This window comes from Ammodytes marinus (genome assembly GCF_949987685.1).
Source record: "Ammodytes marinus genome assembly, chromosome: 16".
Taxonomy (NCBI): Eukaryota; Metazoa; Chordata; class Actinopteri; order Uranoscopiformes; family Ammodytidae; genus Ammodytes; species Ammodytes marinus.
In genome coordinates, this window is record NC_137220.1 from 17714529 (window position 1) to 17728294 (window position 13766).

Here is a 13766-nt window from a genome sequence, read left to right on the forward strand (position 1 = left end):
TTGTTAACTGATTGGTCTTTTTTAAATTGTCCATTGGGTTCTGGTCACAATGATTCATTACATTGTTCCAGTGGTTGTTTGCTGGTTAGGTAACTGTATTGTCGAGACTCAACAAGCCATAAAGTCCTTTAAGGTCAACCAGTCAGCTATGAACCATCTTGGGGTCCGAGTTTCTGGTCCCTCACAGATCCTCCCACTCTGTCATGGTAGTTGACCCCTGTGTGTGTTTGCGTGTTTGAATGCCCTCCACACAATTATCTTCCCTGCTCTTGCTTGAAGTCCCTGTGGTGGGGGGTGGTCGGGTGCTGCTCGAACACCCGCTGGAAAACAGGGATCTCACCTCAATGCTGAATTTGGAGATGGTCTGCTGTTTAGAAGTAGTACGTCGGTGTGAGATTGACAGTAGGGCATTGGGAAGTAATGCTGGGATACCTGAATACACATTGAATTGCAGGAATCACATACAGGGTGATTAAGGGCTAGACAGCTCCCTGCACAGAGGTCATTTGTTGCAGACATCACACCTGATTTACGCAAGTCAAGTCAAGATGAAGAACGTGGCTACTTAAGCCCATAATGTACAAGAACCATTATTACAACAAGAAACGTTAATCTAAAGATTGTTTGATTCAAAGGACATTAACATTATGTGCTTCAAAGTCGTTCCTCAAATGGTTCCATAGAGGAACAGATTACGTCTTTACGCTGTAATTAGAAGACATGGCTGTGAAGCTGGCTGCTGAGTTGGGAAGTTTTTGTAACTAAGAGACAAGTGGGTAAATGTGAAAAACAAACCACAAAGAGAGTGTGTGCCAGAGTTCACCTACACTACATCAACCTCCACTTTGTCTTTTCTCCCTTTCTTTTCTCAGATTGAACAAACCTGAATGTGCAGCCCTGAAGTCTAGTGAATGTAAGGAGTCAATATGATGTATCTGAGGTGCTGCAGATGCAGGGTGTAGACACAACATGCCAAACTTAGTAAATACATCCATCTGGGCTCATGAGGTGAAAGTCAGAAAGTTATTGGTGCCATAAAAAAGGTTATGTAACTTCTGTGCCTTTCTAGTGTTGGTTGTAAATATAAATTACAAACTATCTGCTTTCTGATAATAAGATGCTGTAAATAGATTAACCCTGTGGTAGCATTGGGGACATCTTTTACTTAATGGCTGCAGTACATTAAAGTGATACCAAAAGGTTAAGCTAAAGTATAACTGTCAAAGCATCTTAGCTTTAGGGGTAATCTGTGACACTGTTGTCTCCAGCAAGACCTCATGCAAACTGGACAGTAATTGTAGGGTTGTAATGTCTTGCACATTATAAACTGAACTCTGTTGCAGTCATTTATGGTGCCAGGACGAATCCTAATGACTTTGGTGGTATTTTGACTTTTCCTTCAGCACCATAATTTTTTTGATTTGTAATCTAGTTTTATCATCAGGTTAACATTTCTTTGATTAATGACTACGTAAATAGTTGCACAACTAACTTATATTCTAATGTTGAAAGTTCTATACCCTCAGCATGTTAGCAAATTGCTAACTTTTGCATATTGCACATTTCGTAATCTTTGGAAGCTAATTCATGGACATTGAAGTATAATCGGTGAAAATGAAAGACACAAAACGCAGTTGATTTAAGCACATTAGCTTCTTATACCCATATCAAAAAAGCATTAGATTGCAAAGATATCACAAACATTTTTTTTTTCATCATATCTTATAATAAAAACAGACAAAATCAGTAACAGTTGTAAGTTGGCATGAAGAACGTACAAGGCATATTTTGCAATAACTTAAGATGGTTTGGCTGATTATGTGTTATTGGACACAAATAACAACATCAGTGTGTTCCTACGTTTTTTAGCTAACGGAAGTTTAAAGGACACAAAAATAATATCTACATTGGGAAAAGTTTAGCTTTTTTGAACTTACAAGTTTCTAAGTATTGATTTACTTGTTTTGACCCTTTTAGTTTCCTACCAATGAGTACTAAGTGGAAAAGAGACACATCTTCTTCAAAGAGAGAAATAGATGGGTAGAAACAGATGAGCTTCTACATGAGTAATGAGATGCATGACACAAGTGTAGGTGTGAGCACAAGCCCTTTCACACTACATCTCACACTTAGGGCATACAAAACAACACACACATTTCTTTGGACAAAGTAGTTAAAGACTGCATGATCCTCGGAGGTCAAAGAAGTTTTGATCTTTTTTTTTTAACTTGTTCTCTTAGTTTTCAGTTGGGACCACCCAGTCCCTTGCAGTATTTATATAGAAAGTTAATCCACAGTAATGGCAGAGATAAATAAATAAGAAACATAGCACAACATAAGGTCACAGGTGTAGCGCTACCACATAGTATTCAGATAGCATCTTCTTTCTTTACACCTGTGATGAGATTTTGAAACTGACAAAACTCACTAATGCAACATTTTATGTTTGTGTTGTCTAATCACATGTGTGCTTCCAGTGTTTGCAATGAGTTAAATATAATTTAATGTGGTTAAAGGGAGACAATCACTGTTTTACGGAAATAATAAATGATATCAGGCCTTGGTACGGTTTATCTTCCCAACACTCTCAGTATGTGAGTCCAATCACACATGGCAATACTGCTAATTTTAGTCAACATTACTTGTTGTTGCAGCCTGTTGATGATTGTCTCTAAGATTATTCAACCACACAAAACACATTCTTCAATGACACAAAAGAGTTATGTCCATTTTTATGTAAATTCTTTCCACCAAATGCACTTTGTTGTCCAGTCTGATTGTGGTTATCACAAAATCAAGTCTTTCATCAACAAACTTTGTCATTTAAAGCCCATATGGACTAGTTTGGTTGACGTTTAAGTGCAGTTTTTTTCACTGTTGATATCAAAACAAGGTTTCCAGGGGAGTTTTGAAATTGCACTATTTTCCACAGTTCTACAGCGATGCAGTTTCTGTCCCACAGTTATTGTGCCCGCGCACAATTTGTCAGTCTTCGGGTGCCACTTGTTACATCATACCAGCAACTGTCGTTGTAGAGGCAAGTGTTCTCTCCACAAGGTCCACCTTTTGCTTATAATCCATCTTCTTACCGTCCACCTTACTCCATACAGTTACAGGTTCACCAGACAGTCATTAGTAGTGTTACGGAGGAGATCTCACGGGACGAGCAGGTTACTGACAAGTGAATAAATACTTATATGAAGGGAGTCACCCTGCTTCACCTCTGGACCCACAAACAAGTTCACTTTGTGTCCCTGAGGAGGAAATGTAGAAAGACAGATAGGAAGTAAATACACAGTGCATTTGTTAGGATAAAATTGAAATATGACATTTCGATTATTCAAAACTGACTGGTTCATTAATAAATGTACTAGTTTCCCTTTATTCTCTGTATATACAATGACCTCACCTGGTTTATTCTAGTTCTACATTAGCATTGCTCTCATAGCAGCCTTGCTGATCTGTTTGCGGTTCTTCCTCATCCTTTTCCTTGGCCGGGCGGGGGGTCTGGGTCCTGCTGGAGATGGTGGCTGCCGTGTGGTCGTGGTAGATGTTGTCGCTGTCAGAATAGGATGTACTTATTACTAAAACTTATTACTAAAACTTTTTACTAAAACTTATTACTTATTTTTTTTCCTAATTCGGCTTTTTACTTGTGTGAACTTACTTGCGTTAAAAATGTACAGCAGTTAGAAGAAAAGCAGGTCATTTGTGTCATGTTTCACCCTTTTATCCCGACAGGCTACTTAACTTTAGTATTGCAGGTATAACACCGTTCTTATTTAATCAGCCAAAGTATTCGATGACGACCATTACCTGGTTTTTGTGTTGTTCTTTGCAGATGATGACGATGTTTACCGTGCAGGTGATGTTGACTATCTGTTTCCTTCCCTTTCTGCCTTTCCTCTTCTTCTCGTTTCATCTGCTGCTCTCTCAGTATCTCCTTCTCTTGGTCCAGCCTCTTGTGGAGAAGCAGAAGCTCTTTCCGCTCCTGCTCCAGTTGTTCCTCCTCAATCTGTAATATCCTCATCTCATCCGGAGTGTCATTGTCTCTCCGTCTCCCGTGCTCTCGAGGTTGTGGATTGGGCTCTTTGGTGGGTCGTAACCTGGTCCCAACTCTCTGCCCGGGTGCCTCAGTAGGACCGAACTTGGCGTGAGGATTCTGGGTTACAGGGTGCAAGAAACCACTCGTGTGACTCTTTGAAAATTTGGACTTCTCTTCTTGCCTCAATGGACTCTGTGTATGTGAGCCTTCGTCCCTGCTCCCATTTCCCTCAATAGCTTTCCCTCCATTATCCAGTGAGGAAACAGTCTTGTTGCCATCTGAGATCCTACCATTCGTTATCTCCATATTGTCCGAATTCTCAATTTGGTCTCTATTCCCAAGGGGCCCCGTGGAGTTATGAGCCCAGTGTGGAGCAAAAAGCAAAGTGTCTCCAGAGCGAGACCTGTCCTCCCCAGCCAGGCTAAACCCTTCTCCTGGCTGAGTGAAGGTGTCTCCTCTGGGGCTCCAGTGCTGCTCCAGGAGGTCCTCCAGGTGGGCCCTCTGGTTCTGCTTCAGCTCGTCCCACTGATGGAGTTCATCCTTAGAGTGCACCTTGACCTTTGACAATATAATTGAAGAAAACGTATTGAGCGTAAGCAAAGATTCAAATCTGTTAGCTGTTAAGCTAATATTATACAATGTTATCATGTGAATTTCTTTCCTCAGGTGTACAATATACATTATATTTAGTAAACATAGACATATACTGTGGTTAAATCATTCAACCAACAGCAAAAAGCATGCAAGCTAGTGTTTGTGTTGTACCTGTCCTTCGCCTTGGATGAGCGTCTGATTTCGATGCTGGTGGTTGTGCTGCCTGCGAGATGATTTTTTCTTGGGCACAGGGACGCGTGGCGTGGACTGACACCGGCACTCCACATGATCAACCACTGACACCACAGCTTTAGCGTAAGTAGGTCTTTTGTGGACGTACTCGATCTTCATGACCTGGTAAAAATTTGAAGAAGAAGAAAGTCAGAGGGGATCTTTCTGAATGTGACGCAAACATGATACATAGGGAAGTCCGGGTCATAGGTCCTTACTTTACCACCAGCTTCTCCACTGATGGTTATTGAGGATGACTGTGTGTGTGTGTGTGTGTGTGTGTGTGTGTGTGTGTGTGTGTGTGTGTGTGTGTGTGTGTGTGTGTGTGTGTGTGTGTGTGTGTGTGTGTGTGTGCGTGTGCGTGCGTGCGTGTGTGTGCGTGTGTGTGTGTTCCTGTGTGTGTTTGGTAGTTTACCTGCAAGTATCTGGTGTGTGTGACAACGGGAACACACTGCAGGCTCTTGGTGTTGCAGCAGCCAGAGCAGCGCTGCACCTCGACGCAGGGCGGCCATAATAGGAAGTTAGCGTTGCTACGGTCCAACATCGCCCTGGTGACCTCAACCACCTCTGTACGAACTTTACACAGAGCCTGCTGAGCTGGCTGGGCATCTGAAGGATGAGATGGATAGTATTGAGCATGGATAGATTATGAAACAATGCTACCAACAGGCATAGACATCTAACACCCCACCCCCACCCCCCATCTCTCCTACATAGGAAAAAGAACAGGGGGGCCTGACCCTTCGACCCCTGAGCCTGTGCCCGGTAGGCTGTTTTAAATAATTATAGTTTTTGAGTTAAGGTCTATTAGGAATTGTATTCAGAACACACTGGATTCATGGACTTATGCACCTTGTTGATTATTGCATTGTTCTGTTAAACAGAAACTAAATCCACTCTGCTTCATAAAGGTTCACTAGGGACACATTTAAGAAATTGGGCATGATTTACATGAGGATTAATGTAGGATCTTTTATATGTCTTTATACTAGAGGGGAATCCAGAAAAGTCACTTTTGCCGTCTGATGTCTGGTAATTCAGACATGTGCTTCATCAGGAACAGCGGAAAAAAAGGTTAATGGAAGGATTCTACCGTGTCACTAAAACCACACTTGTCACATTAATCAACTCCCAGGGAGACACACTGAACAAACCCGCAGTCCTCCACTAATGACGATGGAGTGCTTTTACATTCATGAGGAAAATCAGGAATCCTCCATGCCAGCACTACAACCTCCCATTAAACTTTTTTACGAGTCGGCAGACATTTACCCTCGCAGACTGTCAGCCATGCCACAAGACTTTTTTTTTAAAAGCTCTAAAGAAGCCACATGAAAGTACTAGGAGTGAAGTGTTTGTCTTTTTTTCGTGATACAAAATAAATCTTTAGCACAACAAGAAACAAGTCTTTTAAATGAACCACCCTGGAGGACTAAAAACAATTAAGAAGAAATGCGGCTTAGCTCACCGAGGCTCCTTGGTATTCTATGACCTCCATTGGCTGCAGCAGTCCCGTCCTCCTCATCTGAGTCACAACAATAAACAAATGCAGCATTTGACTAATGTAAACATGGCAAAGGATTTATGAATGGCCTCTCTTGGTCACGTCATTCACATTTCATTGTGAGGCTTGATAGCGCCCCCTGCATGTAAACATGAACTAAAGTTATTGTTTTTGTATGTGGGTGTGTAGATGTGAGCATAGATAGAACAATAGAGGGGGAAACAAAGAGGGTGTGGAGGTACTGCAACTAATGGCTCATGTGAGAGAGATGAGTAGAAATCTATAGAAGCATAGTTCAAGTCCTTTTTGTTTGTTATCATTCAACTAACTTTGTGTATTGTCATGTGTGTGTGTGTGTGTGTGTGTGTGTGTGTGTTTCTTCCTGCTCCTTGTTTCTCCATCTGCTTGTCTGAGTGGGTTTTATTACTGGTGATGTTTACTATTCACAATAAGGGTAGGAAAGTAGATACTTACTGTTGTTTCAGTTCATCTTTGTATTGCCCACACACATTTAATATTATTTAATGAAAGTACAAAAAAAAATATGTTTCTGCTTGATTTTAAATACACTTTGAATTATTTTAAAAGAATCTCATGACCCCGAAGGTTGTACAAGCCTATGCTGTAGCCCTTTATTTAGGTAATCAAACAGAATATAAAAAAATAACCTAGGTTCGAGTTCTTACTTTGTTTTTTGTTTTTAATGCGGTAATTCTGTCAAATCATGATATGTAGTAGCGATATTGTTGATACTTTCTCCCTTAGTATTTCAACATCAACACATTCTAAGCAAAGTTTCGAAAATATTTGATTTGATTAATAGCTATGTTATAATTGAGCTCCAGATACACATCATTGAAAAAAACGGTTGAGTGCTGATTAAGTTACAGTAGTTGTGTAAGCTATTACGTAAAAAAATTTGTTATGTTCATGTCAATATTTAAGATATGAGTAAACGGTAATATTGGAATCTGCTGGTCTTTACCTACGGAGTCAGAGAGCAGCAGCAGCTGAAGCTCCTCTATGGAGGAGATAGGACTGTTTCTAACCAGCTCCACCAGGGCTGCAGGCAGAGGGTCCCCCTGGAACACACCAGCAAATAGACATTCAACAAATGCTTGTGGGAAAAAAGGCAAAAGTCACATAATCATTTAGACTTTTTTTTTTGAAGCAGTGCACGTGACTTTTTTTATAATAGCTATTTGAGAATTCCCCACCCTGCATTCATCCTGCATCACAGTTTCCAACACAACTCCTTCTGAGGAAATGGAAGCAGATTTGCCGCAGATTTGCAACAACAACCATGTCATAAGTGTCTCGTTGTGTGTATCTGACAACACAAAAGGTAATCAAAATGTCACAAAATGGTATTCTATCAACAAAACAAAAAAAGACAGATAGCTCAGACCTGCTAGCACACTCGTATTTTGGTTTGTTACATCGGTGAAACGTAATGGCTCTTTTATGTTTTCCGTCTTTTGGAGTTTTTAATAGTTTCTTGAAGACAATGGAGTCTGACAGCATGGAGGCGAAGACAATATCAAGTTGTGACTCCACAGGAAATACTTGTTAGTAGAAAAAATCATTTTAGGTTTTGGTTTATCAAATGGGATTTAATGACAATAACAGAAGGATAAGATAACACTAGAACATGCATCTGACCAAATATTTCCACGCTACATTGTGATTCTGTGGACTGACGGTGGGTTTAACCCCCCCTCAGTCATTAATGGGTAAGACAGCTAGGGAAGCGGGGGGGCATTAACCAAAGCAGACACACAATGGTCACTAAGAGCAGGGTGAATGACTATTGGCGTTGTGTCTTCTCATCTGCTAACATTTAGGGGTCAAAGGAGCCAGGAAGGAGTCAGGAAGTGGGGGAAGGAGTGATATAGAAAAGAGGAGAGAAGGAGGGTGCATTTGAAAAAAAAAGAGAGGGGATAATAGATGAATAAAAGTAGGGTTAAAATGGACGAGGATCAGACATGGGTCGAGACACTTCCTCACAAATGCTGTGACTGTGTTTCATTTGCTTTGGCAGCTCACGGCGAGAGGTGGAAGGTGATCTTAAAGGGCGCAAATGAGGTCCGGCTTATATACACACATACCGATAAATGTTCACTTCCTTATACATCATTAGAAAATATATAATAATATATGAAAGGCTGTACACATAAACTTTTTTTAATGTGTATTTTATAACGTCCAGTCAAGGGAACAAAAACTGTGTGTGGTGAAGTTTTGAAGAGTATAATGCATCCCTATGGGAAGCAGGTTTTAGCCAAGGGAAGCAGCCATCCATGCACGGACCTGTATTTCTCATCCTGCCCCATACTATACATGCCATTGACTTTTCCCCCATTGTTGGCTGGCCTTTCCAGAGAGTCGAAATCATACAGCGAGGAAATGCCTGCTGTATTACACTTACATCTCTGTTGTCGGAGCTGCCGATGCCCCAGAGGAGTCATCATCACAGTGCGAATCTGCCTGCTCGGCTAATTGTGTCTGATGTTAATTATAGGATGTGTGCCTTTGTTCACAGTGGTGCCTGCTGTCGGGACGATTTGTGTCTAAGCAGGAAATGCTAGATAAACACTTTGGTTCTGATAAACAAAACAGATGTAAACACATTCGGACAGAATGTGTAAACACGCGCTGGTTGCGTCTAACCGTGACATGGCGATTATGATCGTTCAATATGTATCTTATTTCTTATGACCTGTACTTACAAGAACATAAAAGGATAAGCCTGAGGTAGACCTTGCCATGAAAAGTCTCTATGTAGCTACATTATATGGCTCAATTAGCCCATATGCTGATTATTTTACCTCTCATGTGGCACAGTTCGGATTTATACTATGCATGTGTAAGCAGATAAAAGGCACATTGAATCTGATATTTTTTGGATCCGATGAATCTGATATGTGTTATTTCGACTGTGGACAAGGTCAGATATTACCTGTCATTGCGATTCACACGTCATTGACGTCACATGCGTTGCAAAATACGCTGAGGCTGCAATAAGGGCTCTCCTCTTTCTTCTCTGCCTTAAATTATTTGCAATATTTTGGACAACCACTAAAGAGGCTTCGGAAACCAATTGCTTGGATTATAATTTCTGTCTCCATTACATTCACAATGCAGGTCTGGTAACTTAAGGCTGGTTGCTCACTTGTTTTCTTTTGTGTCCTGTACCTAAACACTAATGTACACATGTGGGTTGTTTGATGTGTTAGGTGTGAGCAAAGGTATTGGATATGGGTCGCTTTTAAACGTAGATGTAAAGAGGCAGTCAAGAAAATTGGATGTAGGTGTGAAATCGGAATTGTGCATCAAGACAAGGCAGTGTAAATACGGCCAAGTATACAACTTTAAGACAAAGCCCCCTGTCCCACCCAATAGTACAGCCTCTTTCTATATTGTGAGACTTCAGGTGTCCTGCATACTTTTTGAAATGTTTACAACGTCCATAAATAAATAAATTCAAACGTTGACATGACCCAGCACCTATCACCTGAAGTGAGCGCCCACTGCCTGAGGGTCTGTTGGACATATTGAGGAATGCCAGGTACAGGCGGGTGGCTGCAGCCCATCTAATCGTACATAATTAGGGGGTCGAATGTGCTGCCAGCTCAACGGCACACGTGTGAGCTTTCACATGCCGTCGCTGGAACTGTGTCTACACGTGCTGCAGCAATACTGTGGCGCGCGTACAAATGTGTCTTTAATTAATTCCTTTTGTCATCATTTTCTTTATCCCAGAGGTTTAAAAAGGCGCCTGCTACAATTAAGGATAATGACGAGTTTGAGTTTGCTGGTCTGCAGTTGAATGTATATGCTCATTATAAGTAGCACAAGGCTTTTAAATGAACTCCCACACTCGAGACTACATCCCATATTCTTCCCATAATATTTGTTTTTTTTTTCATAAAAAGGGACATGATTGAACCTTTTATTCAGACTCCACCGTTTCACAGCTGCCACACTCTCAACTTTAAAATTAGACATGGGGAATCCCTGGTTGTATATATCCTCAAAGCCATTGTAACTTTGTCCCTCTGAGACACATTTCGCCTGTCAAAACTTCTTGAGTTTTTACCTTTACATGTGGTGCCTATAGGAGCCATAAAAATGAAAGGCAAAGGGGGTTGATGATAGGAATTTAAAGTCATCCTTCATCATAAATGCATTTTTTCTAACCTAAATCTACCTTTATGTGTGGTAGTCATGGTGATGGTAGACGACTGCGTGCATACACCCAATTGGGAGTGTTGGCTGATTGAAAGGAGGAAAGAAACCACTTGCGACGCCAGTTCTTGATAAGAAGCTAGATGAATTATACATTACATTAACAGGCCACATTTTGACAAGTCTGTATGTTTTTCCCTAACTTTCATATTGTCTTTACCTTAATTGATATTTCCAGGCCATGCCCCTTCATCTGAATGGAATAAAAACACTGAGGGGAAACTCACCAATGGTTTGTTCCCTCTTTGTTGACTTGTTTAAACCTCCACTTCCCATGCCTGACTGGTTAACTGTGTGTGCTTTGAAGCCCATTTAGCTTTACAAGTGACTGACACTGACGCAATTCATTGTGGAGCTGAATAGTCTTGGGTCAGGAGCCCAGATGAAATCTGAACGGAGGCAGACATACAGATAACATCCGATCTCAGCCTTCACTCATATGGACTTGGTTTGAGCAAAAAAAAGAACAAGGTTGTTTCTAAAATGAACACAACAATGTCAATTATATAGGCAAGCCCCTCACTTGACCTGGACAAGACCCCGGGTTAACTTTGGTCTTCCTGTGCGATCATCTGACCTGCCCCCCATATTTCACTCTGGCTTGTTCAACCTTTGAAGAAAATTGCATTCAGACGAATTTGTATGGAAGTGGAGCGGCGGTGCAGAAGTGGCTCATTGGAGGTGGAAACGTTTGTTATAAGTGCGTCGAATGGGTCTGAATGACATCATACCTAACCTGGCACAGATTTTTTTTAAAGGCTACTTTTTCATCTGAAAATATAATGGGTTTCTACTATTGTCTGTTTCAACAATCAGCAAGACGAGCACTGTACATTGTGTTGACGCATGGAAGATTGTTCACAACATGACACACATTCTGAGTCGGTTTTGCCCCTCTCGCGTATAATTGACTCTGGGCATCGTAATAGATTTAAAAATAATAATAATTTTTAAAAAATGAAATCAGTGTCACTGCAGCTGTGGTCTCTCCTGCTCTATAACTGACACGTTGCGTCCAGCGGCATAGTGTTACAGTGCACTGAGTAGATTTACGGCCTGGCTCAACATCTGGAACAGCATCCATGAATGCACCTCTTAACCACGTGGAGCATCCAGCTGTAGGAGATGCCTATCATGGCAGCCTCTTGTTTCCTGGCTCATCAGGACAACAACCTCTGTGTGTGTGTGTGTGTGTGTGTGTGTGTGTGTGTGTGTGTGTGTGTGTGTGTGCGCGTGCGCGTGTGTGTGTGTGTGTGTGCCCCTGGGCATCCATTCATAGCGCCAACTAATGGGAGGAATAACAGTTCTTTTTTTCCCCTTTGTAAGGATCCCACCCAATGATATAAGGGAAAGATATGGATATTCTGATATGAGACTAGACGAGGCAGGTGCACTTATAACTCCACAGTTGTGAAAAACACCTGGGATTGATTATCATGTTGGTCTGTTATGTTGGTTAGGAAGATTGTGTGTTCTCTGTGATCATTCAGGTTGAAAGAAGAATAAAACGATAAAATAAATAGAGTGATAGAATGTGAAACGTGAACGAAAAAAACATTCAACATGGAATTTTCAGCCTAATTATCAGAAAACAGTTGTTATAGGGTAATCTTTGGCAAGTGGCATACACATTGTTTACATTAAGCATTGCATACGGTCAATTAGTTTGAATTGCATGTGTTGTAATGATAGTATTTAACACTTACAGCAGTTAAGGTGGAACAAAGTTTGTTAAAACTGTGACTGACTGACTGACTGACTCAAGACTTACCTCGGCTGCGCCAAACCGCAGACACGCCGCCAGCAACACGAGCAGCAGATGTACCCACGAGCTCATCTTGCTGCCCAGCCTCGAGCCTCTTCGACGGACCGGGCATTTATGGAAGCGCGAGAGTCCCTCTCTCCTCAGCAGTGCGCGCAGTGGGAACAGCAGCTCGCCCTGCCAAACTGCGCGCGCCTAGACGCTCTGTGTCCACACTGTGTAGGTATCCAAAGAGGGAGAAAGCGCTCGTGCTCGGTCAGCGCCACCCGACTTTTTAGTCCCCCGGTGTAATATATAGAAGGAAAAAAAATAGGAAAAAGAATCTCCTTGATTTAAAAAATAAACCTCCGAGTACTTATGTTAGGCACATGATACTTATTCTGTCTTTAGTTCACTTTGCGAACAAAGCGTGCGCTTTTTTTGGCAAAAATAAAGAAGCGCAAGTGAAAAGAACGAAATGTAATTTAAAAAAGGAAGAATTACATTTCCAATAAACAAAAAAGGTCCAAATTGTAAAAGACAAAACTATCCAGAGACTAAATGGAAGTTTTAAAATGTTCCAAGGATGTCCCAAAATTTAAAAAATCCACTTCTATTTTCCCAGTATCAAAGGGGTCTGTTTAACCGTGATGCGTTCCAAAGTGCAGCTCACGGCCTGGGCGTCTGAAGTAACGTCGCAGGGTCGGCGACGGCAGAGTTTGCGAGTCCTCTTCTTCCAAGAAGTCTTATCACTAAGCAAAGCGCTGTGTGGCTCGGTGCGCCTCAGCCCTGGAGCTGGCTGATTACGCAGCGGTGATGATGGTGCTAGTGTTGGTGGTGGTGGTGGCGAAGGGGAGAGCAGCTTTCCAAGAGGGTGCTGTTTGGTCCGCTCAACAGTATCTCTCTCCCGCCCCCTGCCTGAAGAATGGGCGATAATCTGCCAACAAAAGAAGCGACATTAAAGTCCACGAACGTCCGCCTCGACTCCAACCGCTCTGAGCAATGTTTCCTCTCTGCCGCCCGTGAATCATTTATGCAGATCATTCCTGAGGCCGGGCCAAGTCCTGTGGGTTTGTCTGTTGATCTGGACGCTGCTTTTTTTGCCACATGGTCTGAAAACTTACTGCATAAACACATGACAACGTAAGTGTTATCAACGCTTGAGTGATGGTGTAAAGATATAAGAGTGTTTATGAGTGGTGGCCATACAATAAGACTTCAGTGGTTTGCTCATGTAGCCTACTTACTCATGGGCAGTTTTGAAGTGCTTTTAATTTGCATTTTAGGCTACTTTATCTACTCCACTACATTTATGACAGCTTTAGTTACTTTTCATATTGGTTAAGGTTAATATATGATGAGTAGTTGCATATTACCTAATAGTGCATTTGGTAGAATTCACT

At 41.6% G+C, this 13766-nt stretch overlaps 1 protein-coding gene across 1 annotated transcript; it reads right to left on the reverse strand.

Annotated features, from left to right (window-relative positions):
• Positions 1 to 1634: 1634 nt before the first annotated feature.
• Positions 1635 to 13198, reverse strand: pdgfbb (platelet-derived growth factor beta polypeptide b). Its single transcript, XM_080043626.1, has 8 exons — positions 12394 to 13198; positions 7360 to 7456; positions 6339 to 6395; positions 5286 to 5479; positions 4811 to 4993; positions 3817 to 4603; positions 3410 to 3559; positions 1635 to 3254 (listed from the first exon to the last, which is right to left on the reverse strand). The coding sequence occupies exons 1-7, from the start codon at positions 12457 to 12459 to the stop codon at positions 3426 to 3428; spliced, it is 1518 nt and encodes a 505-aa protein (XP_079899752.1). The 5' UTR covers positions 12460 to 13198; the 3' UTR covers positions 1635 to 3254; positions 3410 to 3425.
• Between the last annotated feature and the right edge of the window lie 568 nt (positions 13199 to 13766).

What these genes read in the sequence shown, in the direction of transcription:
- pdgfbb (XM_080043626.1), bottom strand. Translation starts at nt 12,459, where the DNA reads ATGAGCTCGTGGGTACATCTGCTGCTCGTGTTGCTGGCGGCGTGTCTG. An exon ending in GCTGCTCTCTGACTCCGTAG is followed by an intron (nt 6,396 to 7,359) that starts GTAAAGACCAGC and finishes GTTGTGACTCAG; the next exon opens with ATGAGGAGGACGGGACTGCT. An exon ending in AAGAACAACACAAAAACCAG is followed by an intron (nt 3,560 to 3,816) that starts GTAATGGTCGTC and finishes CTATTCTGACAG; the next exon opens with CGACAACATCTACCACGACC.